The sequence below is a fragment of the Pan paniscus genome, chromosome 11 (genome assembly GCF_029289425.2).
Source record: "Pan paniscus chromosome 11, NHGRI_mPanPan1-v2.0_pri, whole genome shotgun sequence".
NCBI classification, from domain to species: domain Eukaryota; kingdom Metazoa; phylum Chordata; class Mammalia; order Primates; family Hominidae; genus Pan; species Pan paniscus.
The window spans coordinates 17399668-17421355 of record NC_073260.2 but is presented as its reverse complement, the minus strand read 5'-3'; the positions used below and the strand labels follow the sequence as shown (position 1 = coordinate 17421355).

Here is a 21688-nt window from a genome sequence, read left to right as displayed (position 1 = left end):
AGGGGCTGGAAGTGAGCCAAAATGTCTGTAAGCAAAGTCCAGGGGCTCTGTATAATAAAACAAATTGCAAAATATTGATTTTGTTTCTTTTCGACCTGTTTTAATCCAACAATATCATCTTATTATGAGAATTTCCTCTCCTGATGGCGAGGAGAACAGGCTCAGCTGTGGGAGAGGAAGAAGCAGACACAGGCTTCACTTCTCCTCTGAAAGGCTCTGTTTAGGGATCTCTAATGTCACCGGCAGAATTGCAGTTCCAATCTTCTACCATGACATTTCTGAAGGAAAGACCAAAGTGCTGGAGAACCTGACAAACAGGATGTGTGCTTTTCTCCTAAACTTAGAAAAAAGTAGAAATAAGAACCTAGAAAAAGTGACCAAATGTCACTCAGATGCTACTAACACCTCTTGTGGGCCCCTCAGAGCCCAGGAGATGAGTCCCAGGCTCCCAGGCTAGGTGGGCTCCCAGATAGGGTGGGCGAGGCCTCCCACTGCCTGGCCTCCATCCATCTCGCTAGCCTTCCAGCTGCGCCCGCCCACCCCACCCCGGGACCATCCTCCCCTCCGTTTTCTGGACACATCAGGCCTGTTCATGGCTCCAGGCCTTTGCTCATGTCCCTTCTGCCTGGGAGGCCCTCTCTCCTCTTCCTCAAATGAGCATTTACTCATTCTTCAAATTCATGGGTTTCCTCCTCAGCAAAGCCCTCCAGACCCTCCCAGGAAGGGTGAGAGACCTCCTTCTTAGGTTTCCCTTAGGTTCCCATGCCAAGGCTCTCCACAGGCTCCCGCAGCTGTCTCCCGGCTGGACTGCAAGTCAGCAGCAGGGGCTGGTCTCTGAATCTCTCTGTGTCCAGAGCCTAGTCCAGAGCCTGGAACGGCACTTAGGATGGGTTTGTGGAGTGAATGAATGAATGGCAGCGCCCTGCTCCCCTCCTCCACCCTCACCCTTTGTTTAAGAACATCACCCATTCAGGGGTGAGAGCCTGGCATCCAGGCCTCTAATCTCAGGATGAAAGGCACAGGCCTGCTCTTTAGAACATAAAGCATTCATCTTTCCTTCCCACTTTTCTTGTGCCACGGGAGCTCTGAAAATCCTGCCATATCAATGTCTTCCAGGTTCTGTGTTCCTCTCAAAAAGATACCAGTTTACCCGTGTGAAGGCTCGCAGGTTATTGAGTCTCTCGAGGGGTTTTTTAATCTTTGGAGGCAGAAGAGGATCCTGACACACACTTTGAAGTTTGCCTTCACACGCTTCTGCCAGGAAGGAGCCATGGTGTTTCAGATGTGAGCAGTCTCTGCTTCAGAGGGGCCCGGGGCTGGGGTGCACAGCCAGAACTGGCCCTGGGGGGCCCTGCGCTGCCCACAGACCATTTCCAGCATGCCAGGGGTCAGGGCAAAGGATTGCCACGCGCTCTAAAACTCTTGCTGTTATCCACACGCTCTCCCTCCAGGTCCCCGGGTCCCTGCTGACCCAGGCTTTGTTTAGAATCCAAAAATAACTCCCCACTTCTTGTGTTCACTGCCACAAGGCTTGCTAAGGAGTCATTCACATTCATTAATCCCTTTCATTCTCAGAACAACCCGATGATGGGCACAGTGGCTGGGTGCCAGGCGCTGGGCTGAGGACGGCGCAGCCCTGGAGGTGGTGCTCTTCCTGGCCCTGTGGCATAGATGAGGATCCTGAGGCTGGGGAGGACAGCAGCTTGTGCCCAGTCTCGGAGCTGCTTAGGGGAAGAGTGGGGCTTCGGGGCCAAGGCTCCATCAACAAGGCCGTCTCCTCTCTCCCGTGTCACTTTGAGTGGTTCTTCCTCCTCGAGGCTGGAGCAGGAACTTTGGCACGAGCCAGGCCTGGCTTTGGATCCAAGCAATTCAGCTGTATTTTGGCACGCTGCTTGTCTTCACCCACTCTGGCTGTTAAAACAGAAAATCATAGCTGGGGTGGCAGAGAAACAATAGAAACGTATTTCCCGTGGTTTGGAGGCTGGAAGTCCGAGCTCACAGGGCCAGCATGGTTGGTTCTGACAAGGATCCTCTTGCAAATGCAGACAGCCGACTTCTCATGAGAGCTTCGCATGGTGGAAAGAGGGTGAGGGAGCTCTCGGGCCCCTTTTATAAAGGCATGAATCCCATTCATGAGGTTCCACCCTCATGACCTCATCACCTCCCAAAGGCCCTAACTCCTAAGACCATCACATGGTGGGGCTGGCCGGTGGAGTTAGGATTTCAACATATGTATTTGGAGGAACACAAACATTTGGTTTATAGCATAGCATTGCTTCATGTCTCCATTCTTCTCTCCTCACCTGTCAAATGGACAAAATAACAGTAGCACTGTTGTAAAAATGAATTGAAGTAGAGCTTACAATGCTCTCAGCACAGCGTCTGACACATAGCGCATGCTCTGTCTGTACCTATGTAGATAGATAGATGGATAGAGAAGTATTTTTATAACCATTACCCTCTCTCTAAGCTTTTCAGTTTCTCCGGGAATTTGATCTTCATGGTTACTATTTTTTTGTTCAACAAAATCAGCACCATGATCCTCTATAAACACCCTCTCCCTGAACCATGATCCAGCTTTTTGGATCAGTCAATCCTGCTAAGTGTCAAGCATTCTCAGGTAAAGGAATCTAGAGATACATGATAACCTATTTTCCTGGCCCCCAGGGAGGTGAAAAGAAATATGTAAACTGCTCATTTTGAAATAAAATAGTAAATATCACAAGAGCACAGAAGGTGGCTTTTTTTTTTTTTTTTGAAGGTGGGAGAAGGCAGAGAAGACTTCTGGGGGGATATCATTCTGGCCAGGATGGTGACAGAGGACTAGGAGTTAGCGAGGCAAAGAAGGGCCTAAGGAGTGCTCTGAATAGAGTGAAGAGCTGCTGGAGTGCTGGGTTATTAATTTCCATTTATTCAGTATCATAGCACAGATCACTGGCAGGCAGGAGACAGTGGCAGATGGTTTTAGTAAGGTGGAAAAACCTAGTCATGAAGGATCTTGTACATCACATGTTATTCAGTTTGGATCTTACCTTAGAGGCCAATAAATCTCAAATGTTGGTGTGCTTCAGAAGTCAGCATAGGAGCTTGTTAAGATGCTATTCCCAACCCTGAGACTTGGATATTATGGAACATGCAGCCAGGTGGTTTCAATGGAGGTGCTCCAGGAGCCACAATCATAAAGTATCTCAGTAGATGATGGAGAAGCATGGGAGGGGCAGTACCAGAGAGGGCTACGGGACGCATGGCCATGCCTGTGATTCGGTAAAATCAAGAATTCTGTTTCAGAACCACCTGTCAATCAGCTCCTCCTTGGTAAGAGGTACTACTTCTAGAAAATGTGATGTCACTTCTATTTGTTCATTTATTTCAACAGCTTTATTGGGATGTAATTGTTATATTAAAAACTGCACCTATTTAGTGTATACAAGCTGATGGGTCTGTACATGTACACATAACCATGAAACCATCACTACAATCAAGGTAAAACACATATCCATCACCTCTAAAAGTTTCCTCCTGCCCCTTTGAGTTACTTTGTTTGTTTGTTTTGGATTTTTTTTTTCTTTTTTTTTTTGAGATAGAATCTCACTCTTCTGCTAGGCTGCAGTGCAGTGGCGTGATCTCGGTTCACTGCAATCTCCACCTCCTGGGTTCAAGCGATTCCCCTGCCTCAGCCTCCCAAGTAGCTAGCACTACAGGTGCGCACGACCACACCCAGCTAATTTTTTGTATTTTAGTAGAGACAGGGTTTCACCATGTTGGCCAGGATGTTCTTGATTTCCTGACCTCATGGTCTGCCCACCTCAGCCTCCCAAAGTGCTGGGATTATAGGCTTGAGCCACCGCACCCGGCCTGTTTCGTTTTTTCAATGAAATGGGGTCTTGCTATGTTTCCCAGGCTGGTCTCGAACTCCTGGGCTCAAGTGATCCTCCCACCTTGGCCTCCCGAGTAGCTGAGACTACAAGTGTGAGCTACCACACCCCCTTTGAGTTTGTAAAAATGCTATTCATTTACAGTCATGATAGATTATTTTAAAAACTTTTATAAAATTTTATGTACACACACAACATACATTTGCCACACTAGTATAAAATGAATCATCTCTTCTCATTTGAATAAAAAATAATCTTTAGCCTATCAGAGACAACCTTTGTGATTTTACATAGATCATGTAGTTTCAGACAACATCAACCATCAAAACATGGTCTTCAAATATGAAGAGAGCCCCAAAGGCCCCCAAACCACACAAACTTTCCATAAAAGTTACACATTTTGGCCAGGCGCGGTGGCTCATGCCTGTAATCCCAGCACTTTGGGAGGCCAAGACAGGCAGATCACAAGGTCAGGAGTTCAAGACCAGCCTGACCAACATGGTGAAACCCTGTCTCTACTAAAAATACAAAAATTAGCTGGGTGTGGTGGCGCACACCTGTAATCCCAGCTACTCAGGAGGCTGAGGCAGGAAAATCACTTGAACCCAGGAGGCAGAGGTTGCAGTGAGCCGAGATCACACCATAGCACTCCAGCCTGGGCAACAGAGCGAGACCCTGTCTCAAAAAAAAAAAAAAAGTTACATATTTTATTTTAGGAGAGCCAGAGGCATTTGCAGCTTCTCTCTCAGTCAAGGAATATGTATGAAAAACGGGATGGGGAAGGGTGGCCATGACATTAAAATTAGACACAAACGGAGCACGCTGAGGCCATTTGCAGGGGACACAAGCTCATTCATTTGTTCCTTATAGTTTTTTGTGCTCACTCTGTGCGGGGGTCTTGTGCTGAGTGCAGAGATGACACAAGGCAAGGCATTAAGGACAAAAAGTTGTTATAACACAATAAACAAGAAGAAAGCACACTTGACAGGGAGGCATGAGGCAGGTTCCGAGGACCGGCCCTCTGCCCCTCTCCAGCTGTGTGACCCCAGACAGGCCACTTTGCTCCTTTGGGTGTTTGTAGAATAAGAGGTGAGTGACAGTTCCTCTTAGCAATAAGGTCCTATGCTTTGATGTTCGGAAGGAAGAACCAAACTCACCAATAATTAATATTAACTGCTGCTAAGAAGACAAATATGTGTAAGCATTTTAAAAGAGTTCAAATTTTAAGTGGCTACAATTACATTTTGGTGATTAATGGAACAAATGCCTGTCATTTGAAAAGAACTCACTTAAAGGAAATATTGCATTCCCCAAAGACTCTCCCGAAATTTGAGAGCTAGAAGAGTTCCTTAAAGATGACCCAATCAGCTTCCACCATCTGAGGAAAATGATGTCCAGGAAAACCAAGTCTGACCAGACAATAGGTAAGTGGCAAAAGAGAACCGGGCCAGGTTCCTGGCTGCATCGGAAAAAGACTCCCTGTCATACCGTGTTGCTGTGATTTGTAAATTATGGGGTAAAACATGCAGTATCAGTAACTGGGCTCAAGGAGAGAGAAAAAGGCCTTCAATTCTTCAAAGCACTTGGCCTCTATTTGAGCTCTTTTACTCAAATAGTTTGAAGCCTTAAGGGAGTAGCCCCAAATCATTTGCCTGGGGAAAGTATAGATACAAATTGGTTCATTTTCTCAGTTACACAAATAGTGAAACCATGACCCACATCTTAAGACATGCCATCACATGACCAAGTCTAATGGCTGGTGAAGAATTAAACTCAATCCCACAGCAATCAGCACCTGAGAATGCTCGTCCTCCCAGATTACCTGCTGCAGACAGAAGAAATGGCTCACCCGGGGCCAGCCAGCCAGCCGGCAGTGGCAGCGTCCTGGGCCAAGGATGAGAAGGACCAGAGCTCCTGACTCCCTAGGTGGCTGCTGTCCCAGGTCTGCCACGCCATCAGGTGGTCCTGGTGGTCACTGCACCACTCTATGTGTGGACCTTTGCATCTCTAAGATGGAGCTGATACACTGTCCACGCCTCACAGGGCAGTTGTGAGGATATGTGTTTTAATGCAAATTTCCTCGCGCTGAGTTTGGCACTTAATAGGTGCCTACTTATTAATGTTTTTAGTCAACAGTAGTTATTAAGGTTGTAGGTATCACAATTTCACACTGCCCTCCTTCCTGGTAACTGAATTTGTACTCAGCTGGCTGTACACAGTGAGGAGATGGGATGTGCTCAAGCAGGAAGCACAGCCAGTGGCTTGGAATCCATTTAATTACTCGTTTCACTTTATTCTACCATTAACTGGTAACATGGCAAGGTTCAAAGACCTAATGATTAGTATGAGCTCTCCCTGCTCAGTCAGGCCAGCTATCTCCCTGCTCCACCTGGCTCAGCCATTCACTGGGAAACTGCCTGAGTGGGACCTGTCCCATTTGTCAAACACCGAAGCGCTGGGTAATGATCTAACGTGCTTGGGGCAGAGAGCACATGCTAATGGCACCAGGCCACCCTACGTCCTCAGAGCCCCTTGTGGGCATGCAGACCTCTCTCAGTTAGAAGATGAAGGAAGCTAAGCGGCTGCAAGGTTAAAATTAGCTGCGCCGTGACTAGACTTCTTGTTGGAGCAGAAGTAATATGTTCTCCAGTTTCTTTCTCCCACACCGTCTCACCCCTGCCTTTCTGAACTATAAGAAATATTCAAAAGGCCAGGCGTGGTGGCTTACACCTGTAATCCCAGCACTTTGGGAAGCCAAGGCAGGTGGATCACTTCAGGTCAGAAGTTCGAGACCAGCCTGATCAACATGGTAAAACCCTGTTTCTACTATTAAAAAAAAAAAACAAGAAAAGAAAAGAAAAGAAAGAAATATTCAAGCCCCATTTCAGATGGAACTAAAATGCCCATGAACTATTTAAATGCCTTAATGCCTCAGAGCATGCTGAGAACAGGGCTTGTGGAACAATAGAGGGCTCTCTGAGGGCCCTGTCCCAGCAGACTAGCCTCCTGACACCCTGGGTCGCCTGCCTGCTTTCCAGAGGAAGCCACTGGTCCCTCTGCACTCTCAGCAGAGAAATATTGATGCCAACTGTGGCTCCTCTCTCCCAATCTTCCTTCATGCCTTTCTCAATGATGTCAGCACACTGATTTCTCTCCTCTCTCTGAATTCTTGCAGTGCTTAGCGTTGGACCTCATAATTCAGACTTGATAATAAAGAATCTCTTTCAGGAAGGCCTCCCCAGGTTCTTCAATCAGATATGGTCACCATTCCCAACCTGACCCACTTCTGCCCCATAGCCTCAGGGCACCTTGTTCTATCCTTACCTGCATCCAATGTCCTACATAGCAAGCTTTGGGCTGCATATTCTATTTATCTCCATTATGAGCCTATGAGTTCTTGAGAGTTGACCTTTAACACTCTTCTCCTTTGTCTCTGCCACATCCCAGGATGCAGCAAGAAGCCTGACCTAGGCTGGACATTTACACACACATACATGTATACTATATATAAAAAATGAATATTCTGTATTGTACCTAAGGTTTCGGTAGATTTAAATATTTTGTTTCTAAGAACACTGTATTCTTTGTTGGAGACACAGGCTGTGTTTTCTCCTGCACCTGCATCCTTCCTTGGTACCAGGCACCACCTGAGTACATAACAGGTTCTCAGGATGTGTTTGGATTACAGAGTCTTACGAGTAGGATGAGCTTTCACAAACATCCAGCCCATTCACTTCATAAATGGGAAAACTAGATCCAGGGAGGAAAAGAGACTCATCCACAATCATTAGCAGCCAGTGGAAGCGCCATTCCCCACCTCCTCAGCTGACAGCATGGAGAACCCATGCTATTACAAAGGCTTTCTTAACAGTTCAAAAAGAAAATCTTGTCAAACCTTTCATAGTAGTATGGCAGGCTGATAGATCTAGATAACCCACTTTTTTTTTCAAAGGAAAATCAAATAATAAGGCTAATTCCCAGTGATCCTGAGGATCGGTAAGGTCTGAGTTTATACTTCAAGAGGATGGAGCTCCGAGAAAAGATGATGTACCATTAAAATGGCAAGTATGGCAGATGCAAAAAATAAGCACACATCTCAGCGATTTCCAACTACAAGAGACAGGAAAATCGGTCTCATTAATGACAAAATGCAGATGCTTTTCTTCCTGAGCAGGAAAAAAACCACAGACTAAATTACATCCGAGCCTGTAAAGAGGTATGTGAGAACCCACTTAAAAATGTATGATGTCTCACGGAAAAGATTGATCAACTGGCTCCCGGAGCATTGAAAATGTCGGTTAGTTTTTCCTCTCTCTTGTTTCAGACAAGTGGTGATTAATATAACACGGCGGACAGTAGAGGAGGTGAAACTTGTAAAATAGGTACAAAGGGGAAATGATCAAGGAGGGAGATAATGAGAATTTAAATCTGAAGGTAGAGAACACGTATGAAATATATTAATATGGAGCCTACCGAAGGGAGAAAATGCGAGTGGGTACCATAGATGCTGGGAAAGAGAACGCTCTCCCGGGCTGTGACGGTAAGAGCGAGGAGAGGTGAATTACAGAGTAGTGAAGAATGGGGAGCAAACGGGTTTTCAGCACAAGAAACTACATATGCCAAGGCCTTGGGGCAGAAGAGAGTCAGGCTGGAGTAACTGATGGAGTAATGGAAAGACGGTAGTTTGAGGGACTTTGGGGAACATTAGGAGTGATGTGAGATGGGTTAGAAATCCGGACCTCTGTCTAGTGTGGAGATCAGTGGTGTTCAAAGGTTTTGGTCTTAAGAAGTCCTTTATACTCTCACTATCCATCGATTTCCAAAATAGAAATGAAGGCAGGAAAAATATTCACTCATTTAAAAACAACAATAATAAATCCATTATGTGTTAATGCAAATAATGTATTTCTGTGGGAAATTATTTTTTCCAAAACAACAAAAAAAGTTAAAAAAAGAACATTGCTTTACATTTTTTGCAAATGTCTTTAATGTCTGGCTTAATAAGACATACTTGGATTTTCATGTTGGTTTCTACATTTGGTCTGCTGTGATATGTTGGGGAGTGAAGTATATGAAGAAAATCAGGCATGATCAAATCTGGTCAAGCAATGCTTTCTGAAAGGTTAGTTGCAATATGCAAGCTGAAACCATGTCAATAAACTTTTCATACTCTGTTACATTTAAATCCATTGGTCCAGCCGGGCACTGTGGATCACGCCTGTAATCCCAGCACTTTGGGAGGCCGAGACTGGCGGATCACCTGAGATCAGGAGTTCGAGACCAGCCTAACCAACATAGAGCAATCCTGTCTCTACTAAAAATACAAAATTAGCTGTGCGTGGTGTCACATGCCTACATGTAATCCCAGCTACTTGGGAGGCTGAGGCAGGAGAATTGCTTGAACCTGGGAGGTGGAGGTTGTGGTGAGCCGAGATTGCACCATTGAACCCCAGCCTGGGCAACAAGAGCAAAACTCCATCTCAAAAATAAATAAATAAATAAATAAATAAATAAATAAATAAATAAATCCATTCATCCATCTTGCGCTTTGGATCTTTTACCCATGCCAAACTATATAACGTCATACCTGCAACACTTGGAAAATACTGATTTATATAGCTCTTCCGAATGTTGTGCATTTCATTATATGAATCAGAAAATCACATTCATTAATATCACCAACTGATCTCAACAGAAAAGTCTTTAAATATCGTGAAGCTGTCAAGCTCATGGTGGCAGATATGAGTTTTCAGAGATTCCAGTTTTTGCTTAAACGTTCAAATTTTATAATTGGTGCAAATGTTGTTGGCTGTTTTCCTCAAAGTGAAAAGCTCACTTAGTTTCAGGAACATGTCTACAAATGTCCCAACCTGAACAACTTATAGTTTGTCTGCCAATTGTTCTTTCCATGAAAAACATTCTGATTGTTTCAAGACAAAAGGGGCTCACTCAGCTTGCAACCCAAACAGTCCCTACAGCCTTACTGCGCTTCGGTGGGCAGCAGAAGTGCTTTAGCCTACTTGCCATTTTATCATCCAGAATATTAAAAAGAAGTGTGTTCAAGGGCTGAGATTTAATTTAAAAAAAGGTTTTTTACTGTTTCATCAAGGATCTTCTTAAGGGAATCTGGCATTTTGTTTGTTTGTTTTAAACTTTGAAGTATGTGGCAGTGATGAGTAATGACTGCTAGTCCACCTCAGTGCCCCTGTCTTTTTTTGTTTGCTTGTTTTTTGAGACTAAGTCTAGCTCTGTCACCCAGGCTGTAGTGCAATGGCGCAATCTCGGCTGACTGCAACCTCCACCTCCTGGGTTCAAGTGATTCTTCTGCCTCGGCCTCCTGAGTAGCTGGGATTACAGGCATGCACCACCATGCCCGGCTATTTTTTTTGTATTTTTAGTAGAGACAGGGTTTCACCATGTTGCCCAGGCTGGTCTCGAACTCCTGACCTCTTGATCCACCCGCCTCGGCCTCCCAAAGTGCTGGGATTACAAGCGTGAGCCACCACACCCGGTCTCCTGTCTTAAGTAGTAATAAGCAGCCAGCAGTTTTACTCATCACTGCTTTTACAGCATCACTGCAAAAGTCAATACAAGAACAAGGCAAAGGATGCCTTATCATTATTATGATGACAATACTTTTGACTCCATAGATATCCTGACAAGATATCAGGGAACCTTGAATGTTCAAGGACCCCACTTATAGAACTGCTGGTCTAGTCTAGATCAGACAAGGCCTTGTCAGGCATTTAAAATTTTTTAAAAATTTTATCTTTCTCCTATGGGGAAATGAAAAGCCACTGAAGTGTTTTTAGCAGGAACTTAATCCAATTAGATTTTAGTTTTGAAAAGATCACTCTGGCTGCTGTAAGGGGAATGAAACAGATGGAAGTTAAGAGTGGATGAGGAGAAAATAAGTTAGGAGATTCTTAGAGCTCTCCAAACTTGAGACGGTGACTGGACAAAAGTGGTAAAGATGGAGAGAATTACAAAATTGAGAGATCTTTAGGAGTTGAACTCAAGAGGGCTCATTGAGAATTCATGGAAACCTCCAGGGGTTCTGGCTCAGGTACCTGGATAAACTGGGAGAAGAGCTCAGGGAAATGATGCGTGTCATGTACAGAGCACAGAGCCTTGCTCGGTGAACGCCAGCTGCCCAGGCCTGGACAGAGCACAGCCCCGACAGGTCTCCAGATACCCTGACCCTCTCCTGGCCACTTCTGGGAAAAGCAGCCTTAGGTAGTAACCTACGTAACCCAGTCTCTTAGTGACTGGCTGAAACCGAGCTATTAATGACTGCCAAAAGGAAATACTCTACACGAAGGGTGGTTTGGCCAACTCAGTTAGATCTCCCTGCTTGGAGAATGGTAGATGAGAGGAAGGAGAGAGGAAGACTCACAATGGTGGAGTGTGAGAAGAGAATGTCGGCCAGTTCTTAGGACAAGCTGAAATAATCAAATTCAATCATTAAAGGCTGACAAGAGTGCATATAATTAAGACCTCTTTCTTCTTTCTTTCTTTCTTTTTTTTTTTATTGGAGACAGGGTCTCACTCTGTTTCCCAGGCCAGAGTGCAGTGGCTCGATCACTGCTCACTGCAGCCTCGATGTCCCAGGTTCAAGTGATCCTCCTCGCCTTGGTCTCCCAAAGTGTTGGGATTATAGGCATGAGCCACTGTATCAAGCCAGTTAAGAGCATTTGTATCAAGCTGGATTGCAGAAAGAGAAGAGACAAGACTTCACTCCTTTTCTGCCCTCAAGGACCCAGAAATTCTGTTTGTAACCCCCACCAGCTCCAGTGTGTGCCTGTAAGTAGGGGTCCTACTGGCACTGAATCTTCTGGGACTTGATGTCAACCTGTCCTCACACAGGTGTAACTGGAAGGTCCTTTCCTTGCCAGAGCAGGCTCGTGCTAGAAACTTGGAATACAAAGAAAAGCTTAGCGAAAAAAGCTAAAATTATAATCTTACAGGTCAGAGATCATCATGATTAACATTTAGTGTGTTTCCTTCCAATATATTATATGCACATAAACCATACATTTTAAAATAAAATTGGGGCTATATGCAAATAGTTATGAAACATTTGACTACATCATTATGTGGGCTTTTAAAACATAGCAATAACACCTAAACACTATCGTTAAATGGCATTTGCAATCCTTTCTCTGCTCCCTCCGTATGAGACATGCTAGGCTGTTTCTCCAGGTCTTTGACATCATTTCAAATTTCTGTAATGACACCACAAAATGCAGACAAGGATTTTGGTTTAAACCATCCCAGAAAATGACATTTCTTTCCCATTGCATGATGTTTTACATTTATCAAAGCCTTTTTACATATATTAATAAAACCCAACATTTTTACAACATTTTACTAAATTTTCCCACATGCTCATATGACAACATCTGTCAAGTGGTAACAATAATCTATCTCGTAAAGCAATTGTGAGGATTAAGTGGAAAAACGGACGTGAATAATGCCAGCTATTTTTGGTTGACTTTCACTTTGTGCCAGATACTGTGCTGAACATTTTATATCACATACAATCAGATGTAGTCTATGAGGTAGATCCTGTTACTGTCCTGCTTTAAGAGAAGAGGTTAACTGGGGCGTACAAAAATGAAATAACTTACTAACTTGCTTACAGTGACAGAGTTAATAATTGATGGGGCCAGAATTTGCATGCAAATTCATCTGACTCCAAAACCAGGGCACCTGGCAACTCCCCCGATTGCTTTGCTGTGCAAGGCTTTTGCAGACAGCAAGCACTAATCGTATTCACCAAACCATGAGTTCTTGGAGTCTAGAGATTCCCCTATTCCCCCCCACCCTTCTCTATTGGCATATAGTAGCTGCTTAATAAATGTTTGGTGATTCGATGGCTATGGAAATCAATGGAAGCAAAATAAAGAGACTCTGTGAAAAGTATTAAGAGATGTCCCTCCCTAGAAAAAGACCAGGCAAACCAAAAAAATCCTGAAATAAGAATATTCAAAGTAATTTAAATTTAAAAGAAAGAACATCAAACCCTCAGGGAAGAAAAATTTAAGAAAGAAAAAAATAAATCTAAGAAAAGAACCAAAGAGAATATCTGGAAATAAACCCAGTAAAGCATGAAAAACAATATATAATTACCAAGGTTTATCCTAGGATTGCAAGGATGGTATAAAATAACCTGATAAAAGATGTCTACCAAAACTCACAGCTGACATCACACTCAACAGTAAAACGTAAGAAAGATTTTCTTTAAAATCAGGAATGGCCAGGCGTGGTGGCTCATACCTGTAATCCCAGCACTTTGGGAGACCAAGGCGGGTGGATCATGAGGTCAAGAGATCAAGACCATCCTGGCCAACATGGTGAAATCCGGTCTCTACTAAAAATACAAAACATTAGCGGGGCATGGTGGCGGGCACCTGTAGTCCCTGCTACTCGGGAGGCTGAGGCAGGAGAATCACTTGAACCCGGGACGCAGAGGTTGCAGTGGGCCAAGATTGCACCACCACACTCCAGCCTGGGCAACAGAGCGAGACGCAGTCTCAAAAAAAAAAAAAAAAAAAAAAAATCAGGAACATGACAAGCATGTCCACACTCCTAATTCCCACAATTAGGGAAATGAGACATAAAAAAAGAAATAAAAGGTATAAGGATTAAAAAGGGAATAAAACCATCATTCTTTGCAAACAAAAAATAAGACCATATAAAATTCAAAACTTCTATTTATCAAAAGGCAAATTAAAACAGGGTAAAGGACAAATTATAGCCTAAGAGACCATATGAATAACTCATAAAACCATCAAAGGGTTTTTATCCAAAGTAAATAGAGCATTTCTACAAATAAGAAATTTCTACAAATTTTCTTAGAGCATTTCTGCTCTAAGAAAACAGAAATGGCAAAGAATATGAACAGATAATTCATAGAGAAAGAAATCCAAATGGCCAATAAATCTATGAAAAGGCCATAAACCTCATTAATGATCACAAGAATGCAAATTAAAGCAATATGACACCATTTGATATGCCTCAGATTGGCAAACATTGATAAGTTTCATAACCAGGTGTTGGCAAGAAAGTTGGCAATGGAAATGCTCATATAAACTGGTGGGAGTGTAGGTTAGTACAATCACTCTGGGGAGTAATTTGTCAGTATCCATTCTTTTAACAGCTATTTATTGAGTATTTACAAGGCACTGTTCTAGGTGCAAGGGATAAGGCAGCAAACCGAAGAGATAAAGTCCGATGTGAGAAAAATAACCAGTAAAATAGAAGATGCCTATTTCCACTCTAGGTGTTGACCGCAGAGGAACTCACACATGTGAATGAGAGACACGTATAAGGACATTGACCACAGCTGTGCTTGTAACAGCAGGGATGAAGAACAACTTGGCTTTTCCTTAGTAACAGTAACCTAATGAAGAGGGACTGCTGTATAATATTTCCTTTAACAAACCCTAGTATTTGCTTATAATAAAACTGGGGTTTATTGAGGGAAATATTAAATATTATAATCCCAGTTCATTTATAATATAACTAGGGTTTATAAAGGAAATATTATACAGCAGTTAAAGTAAATGCGGATCCAACATAGATCCAAACATCTTATTGGATAAATATCAGAAAGATAATGTGAAGCAAAAAGCCTGGTTGCCAAAGGAGATATGGCTTGTATCATTTATACAAAAAGGGACACATTAAATAATCACTTTGTTGACAAACATACCTATATAGTAAAAGTAAAAGAACATAGTGATTCTCTGGGGGTAGGGGGAGAAGGATGTCATAGCAGTAGATGATTTATTTTTTTAAAAAGCACAAGAGTGAGAGATCCAAAGTAGATATGGCAAAACTGTTCATATCTGCAGAATCTTGGTGGGGAGTGCATACATATTCATTATATTGTTTTCTGAAAGTTTAAAATGTTTCATAATAATTTTTTTTTAATTTTATAAAAGCAAGAACAAAACAAAACTTCAGACCCCAGCACTGAGATAATCGCTGGTGCTCATCGTACCCCATTTCCTGCACCCAGCCCAGCCTGCAGACAGCAGGTCAGGCACCTCCGCGATGCAGTGACAGCTCTGAAGAGCCGTCCAGGCTTCAGCTGCTTGTATGCACTCGCTCAGGAAGGAGAGGATGAAGGCAGCAGAAGGCAGAGGGGAGCAGGGAAAGAGGCTGGGGGAGGGCTGGTGAGGACGAGAGGTGAGTGAATCTCTTGTACTACCTGAAAAGGTGACTGCCGAGAAAGGACAAATGTCTTCCCTCCTCCAGCGTTCTGAGAGGACTGACTCGCCTTCCTTCGTTACTGGAACATGACAACCCAGCTCATTCTCAGATATTCCAACAATGGCACAGGTCAAACATTTATCCAGTCTCTCAAGGCTCAGCTTACAAGCAAAGGGCTTGTAATAGCTGTGTTATATTTTTTGAATCTTGTTTGATTCATAGTCATAAATCCTCTTTTCTAAATTAGGTGAAATTATGGGAAGCCTACAGGCTTTTCCCTCACCCTCCGTCTCTAAAACTCTCTCTCTCCCTCCCTTGGATTTCTAACCATCTGTGATCTATAACTTTCTCTCTCTCTCTTTTTTTTTTTTTTGAGACGGAATCTTGCTCTGTTGCCCAGGCTGGAGCGCAGTGGTATGATCTCGGCTCACCACAACCTCTGCCTCCCGGGTTCAAGCGATTCTCCTGCCTCAGCCTCCTGAGTAGCTGGGACTACAGGGGCACGCTACCATGACCAGCTAATTTTTGTGTTTTTAGTGGAGCTGGAGTTTCACTATGTTGGGTTTCACTATGTCTCGAACTCCTGACCTCGTGATCTGCCCACCTCGGCCTCCCAAAGTGCTGGGATTACAGGTATGAGCCACCATGCCCGGCCGACTTTCTCTCTCTTTACTTATCCTCCTCCTTCACTCACCCACACCCAATCATCCACCACAGGAGAGGTAAAACACCATTTCTTACTCTACTCCGAAACTCTGTCTCTAGCTCACCGCACAGTAGAAAGCAGGCTCCATAGGACATTTGCTGATCTCTTTTTCTATTTCATATAAACTGGAAATATAATTTTAATTAGATTACTAACTTCTTAAAGCATGCTTCAACTCTAATTAAACAAAGAGATCTTTATTCACCATCAAACCCAGAAACATTGGCTAAAGGTAGCAGGAAAGCTGGAGGCTCCTGAGAACTCCAATTAAGGCAGAAGCCGGCTATATTTGGGAGCCAATTAATTTCACAACGTCGAAAACTAACGCGTTTAAGATTCTACCGTTCACATCCATTTTTCTCTATGAAAACGTTTTAACTGTGTTGTGCCTGTCATCATCTTACCCGGAGTGTCTGTAAAAACTTTCATGTAAGGAAGACCTCAGGATTGCTAGATATAACCAAAGTCTTACTCTTTACCTTCTAAAATTGCAGTCAATTTTAAGACACTTTCAAGTCAATCCGCGCTCATCACCAAAGTGAGCCCTGAGTACTGCAAAATGCCTTTTGCACTGGCTTCTAAATGAAGTGGAGGTGGGAGCTGCTTTCCTCCTCTACCCTCCTCTCTTGGGCTTTCCACTGGTGGACTCACCTTCTGCTATGATCTCAACTACTATTGACAGGCTGATGGCTAAGAAATCAGTGATGATGGTGACAACAGTGATGACAACAGCCGACATTTGCTGAGCATTGACACGTGTCTTAAAGTCAACCTGTCTAAAACTGGACTTCTTTTCTTCTCCTGGAATCTATTCTTCCTGTTGCATTTCTCATGTTAATTCATTGTTTCATTCTCAACCGCATCATTCTTGAGTTTCTAAACTTCTTAGCTCATCAGATCCCACTGATTTCTCCTGCCTGCTGAGTAGAACCAGGAATGATTGTCTCTCTGATCAGTTCTTTCCCAGCTCCCCTGCCCAGTGCTTTCGTTCAGAGGGCACACTTCTCATCTGCCAACTGGCCCTGCAGCCTTCTAGTTCTCCCTGACCCTGCTCATCTTCGGGACTGTCCCCGAAGGATATTTGTGTGGCACGGATCAGTACTCCTCTGTGTTCCCTGCCTCTGCCCAGTTGCTCAGGCCAAAATCCCAAGAGTATCCTTGATTCCTCTCTCCCTCTTCTCCCTCATTGTACCCAGCAGGAATCCTGCCACCCCTGCCTCCAAACACTCTGACCCTTCCCTCTTTCTCTTTCCCCACTGCTGCAGAGATTGTTCAAGCCATCACCATGCCTCCTGCAGGCCTCAAAATAACCAGGAAAGGCAAGAATAACCTGCCCTTCTCCCATGCAGTCCACAGAGTAGCCAAAAAGCAGCTCATGTCAACTTGACCCTAGAATCAAATCTATACTCCTACTCCAGCCTCTGCCATTCAGCCCCCAGCATCATCTACCATTCCCGCTCTTGCCCACCACCTCAGCCATGTTACCTTTGTGTCTGGTGAACTTCAAATGCACTGGATTCACCCTGCCTTAGGGCCTCTGTGCCAGCTGTTCCTGCTGCCTGACAGATTTTCCCTCAGCTCCTTGCATGTCCTCTCTGACACTCAGGTCTCAACTCCAATGTCACCTTCACAGTCAGGCCGCTTCTCTGATCATCCATTCTCAAATAGTTTCCCGGGCACTAACACATCGTCTTAGCCCTTCATTGTTGACTTATTTGCTCACTTGTGTATTTTATGTCTCCCTCTGTTGGAATGTAAGCTGTTTGAAAGCGGGGACCTCGCGATGAGCGTCTTTCCTCTACTGTAACCCTGTAACCCCAGCTCCTAGAAGAGTGCCCGGTACACAGTGATTGCTCAATACATGTTTGTAGAGTGTTGAATGAATAAACAGGGATGTCACTCTCTAGTTAAAAACACCCTATTTTCCCCACTGCCATGGAATCTAGTCTGATCTCTGAGCCTGACGTTCAGGCTCTCGCAGTCTAGTTCTGACCTGCCAAAATTAACCTCCTGCTACTCCCTCCCTCCTCACGTTTCTAATCTGCCTATTTTTTTTTTTTTTTTTTGCCTGAATATAGCGAGTGCTTTCACACTTTTCTGCCTTTGCAAATTTGGCTCTCACTGCCTGATGATTTTCCCTTTCTCTGTCTGATGAGCTTCTCTCATTCTGCAACAACCAAGCTCCAACATCCCCTCATTCAAGAAGGTGCAACCAAGTGCCCCCAAGCAAGGGAGCTGTTCGCTGTTCCCACGCCCTTTCATGCCGGCGTATCAGACTTGGGATGGCGTACAGTAGACCCTTGGCGCTGGCAGTCCTGAAGGTCACGTGGCATGTGAGGTGTGAATGAAGATAATAATCCTAATCACACGATCGTGAAATGAGATGATGAGTGCAAAACACCTTGGGTGACCTTGACTCACCCCCACCCGGAGGCAGGTTTGAATTAACAAGTTACTTAAGTAGTGAGTGAGCACCGCTGACCAATGAATATGTGCATAACAGCAGTCAATTTAAGGATTCCCAAAGGTTTCTGGACATGAGCCTGGTGACAGTCAAGGGCCAACTGTATTATAATTACTTATGTATCTTTTTCTCCCTTCTCAGAAACAGGCATGAGTAGCCTGGCTCTTCTTAGGCGTATGGACCGTAACAGACACTAAGATAAAGGTTTGTTGCATCAATAACTGAAATAAGATCTATGTGGATGTGTGAGTCCGTGAATGCAGGAAAGACTCACCACTTCCCCCAAACACTTACCTCTCCTACTTGTTAATGCCCAAATTATTTTACCGAGGGACAAAACCTTTTATTTTACAATGGAAGATCATTTAGGCCTCAGCAAAATGACAAACTGCTACATTTCTCAGATCTTCATGGTTGCTCAAGAATGATCAAAATAGTAAATGTTACACCTGCAGGTGTCTAGAAGCCAGAGCTTGTATCTATTTTGTTTAAACATCTGTCTCTCCACTCTCCAGTGAGCGCCTCAAGAAAAACATGATGTCTCACTGTTCCCATCACTGTCCCCATCATCATACTTACTGGCCTCATTGCACTTGTTTTCTTTCTTTGTATACTCATGTGATGCCTACCTACCTCCTTTGAAATCCAGGCTTCGTGGGAATAGACCATGTAGGTTAGCCTTACAGGTCTATCCCCCTGTGCACCCCACACAGGAGATGCTCAGAAAATGTTTGTTGAATAAGTGAATGAATGATTCTATAAGACTGCCCATTTCTTTCTTCATGTCTGATCAAAGAAAACTCAATCCTTGTATTATGAATAGCTAACAGTGAGAGAGTCAAAACCCAGATTAATGGACATTTACAAATTCCTGATCGAAAGTGATTTTATACAATTGCATTTTCCTGGAAGGAAGAACAGACTATGACCAAATTAACAAAATGATAAAAATAGCATAGGAAGGCTGGTTGCACCATGAATAATCATTGAAGGACTAAACTTTTGCCCTTGGGGTAATTTTAGAATTTGGGACTTCACTAGTATAGCAAGAAAATATTGAGTTCCGGGCCTGGTGCGGTGGCTCACGCCTGTAATCTCAGCACTTTGGGAGGCCAAGGCGGGCAGATCATTTGAGATCAGAAGTTTGAGACCAGCCCGGCCAACATGACGAATCCCCGCCTCCACTAAAAACACAAAAATTAGCCGGGCATGGTGGCAGGCACCTGTAATCTCAGCTACTTGGGAAGCTGAGGCAGGAGAATCACTTGAATCCAGGGGGCGGAGGTTGCAGTGAGCCGAGATCGCGCCACTGCACCCAGCCTAGGTGACAGAGTGAGACTCCATCTCAAAAAAAAAAGAAAAGAAAATATTGAGTTCCTTTAAGTGAATTGACAGTAATGGTGTTTTAATACATAATATACTTAAGCTATATTTTCAAATTATTTTTATTATTTTCCAGATGCTTTTAAACAAAAATACAAATTCCTATGTCATAAAGCATGGTCCATTGGCAAATGGAAATCAATAAGCAAGTGACAGTGAAGAAGCTATTGAAAAGAACAAGGACATAGGCCAGCCCCAGGTTGAATTCCAGCCTGGCCCACACTGGCTATGTGACCTTAGGCAGTGACTCAGTTCTCTGAGACCAGGCTTCCTCTTCTGGAAAAGCAGTATTTGCAAAATCCCGTGAGAAATCAACAAGATAATAACATTTGCAAAGAACCCACACTGCTCTGGGCACCATAAATAGTATCAGTAATGTGTAACAATAACATTCATCTCAGAAAAATGTGGCATCAGCAAAGAACTGGAAATGCTTGTTTTCAGGGTTAAAAAAATACCATTAGTGTTTCTTCACTAAATAAACTAGTAATTTTAGTAGCCCAATCTGGAGGCCTGTGGTTTAACAAGCAACTAATTAGAAACTGGTGCTCCCTAAGCTCTGAGCGACACCTGCTTTTAAAACTGTACCCACAGAGAGGAGTCAGGTGCAAGGGACAGTTGCTGGCTGTGCTGTCTCCGGAAAATACAGCTTAGGAGCAAACCCCAGATGATCTCTTTTAATAAAATCTTCTCTGAAAAATACATGGGTTAATAATATGAACAAAGGAGGTTTGCTGAGGTCCCATCAGTTTAATTCCACCCAGTATCAGATTATTCCTGCCAGGATGGGCTGTGAAAATAATGAAAGCAATAATTAAAAGTAAATTATGCAAATGGCAAGGGCAGGAAGGGTAGATTGGGAGATTGCTCGGAAGGAAGAGTGATTTGATCTGATCTGTTCAAGGAGCCGACCACAATGATGCTCTTACCCACCCACTGGGCATGCCTCTGCCATTCCTCCTCTAAAGTGTCCACAAGGTCCTCCTCTCTGCCTACAGTGCAAATCTAAAGCTCCTTAGCCTGGCATTCAAGGTCCTTTATAATCCAAATCCCTGCCAATCCTTCCAAATTCATTCCCTCTGCTTCCTACACCACCCCTTCCATCTATACCAAACTACTTACAATTTTCCAAACTCACTCTACATTTAATGATTCCATTCAGGACAGTATTGGAGAGAAATTTTATTTTAAAAGTCAATGTCTATGTCCCTTAAAGAAAGTGATCCACAATTTAACAACCATGGATAAATCCTGCCATGGGAACTGAATCTCCCTGTGAAATTTCTGGAAATTACAAACACACTCCACTTCCCTGGAAAGTCACCCTTTCAAAAACTTATCCTTCTAAGTCACAGTCCTGAACATGGAGGTAAGATAGAATCGCCTCCCATCCACCCATCCTTCCTTCCATCTTTCGAAAATATAAAAAAAACTCTATGTGCCAGGCCCCATGCCAAATGCCAACGGCATGAATGCATCCGATGTGGTTCTGAGCCTTGAAGAGCTCACAGGATGTTTAAACCATAAATCCAGCATTCCTTCTGCTGGGTTCATAACGGGCACTAAATAAGTATTTGTTGAATTAAGACAAACAGGTAAACTAATAATGACAATATAATACAGGAACTACTGTGCCAGAGTGGACACACAGAGTGTCCTGGGCCAGGGGGTGAGATGTGCAAAGGCATAGAGGCATCAAAAAGCGTGGCATGCTTGGGGGTCTCAACAAGCCGACAGGAGCTGGGGAATGAGATAGGGAGAGAATGGTGGGTAGAATCCCAGAATCCTTTGCTCCTGGGCCCCCTTCCCCTGGCATGACCTCATCAGTTTCCACTTAAGATCCACACAGGCACAAAACACACGCACAGCCCTCTGCTTTTGCCACAGCTCATGGCCGACTAGGCAAAGCAGGTGGGGCTTACAGAGGCAGGGGCTTTGACCACGGGAATCATACCTGGGGCCAGCCTTCAAGATTTAGGAAGACGAAAAAGTTCTTGTGCGAAAAACAGTTGCCAGGTTACCACACAGTACAACAGGCTG

General features: G+C 43.9%; 1 protein-coding gene across 6 annotated transcripts in view; it reads right to left on the bottom strand.

Moving 5' to 3' along the window:
* Window positions 1-21688, bottom strand: part of TTLL11 (tubulin tyrosine ligase like 11) — a 279224-nt gene that overhangs the window by 110345 nt on the left and 147191 nt on the right. The window contains exon 1 of one of the 6 annotated variants that reach the window (XM_055117669.2): window positions 946-7754. The exons of the other annotated variants lie outside the window; for them this stretch is intronic. Coding sequence (XP_054973644.1) covers window positions 946-962 — 17 coding nt within the window. The 5' untranslated portion in view covers window positions 963-7754. Of the gene's footprint in view, window positions 1-945; window positions 7755-21688 lie in introns of those variants that run through there. 6 annotated transcript variants of the gene reach the window in all.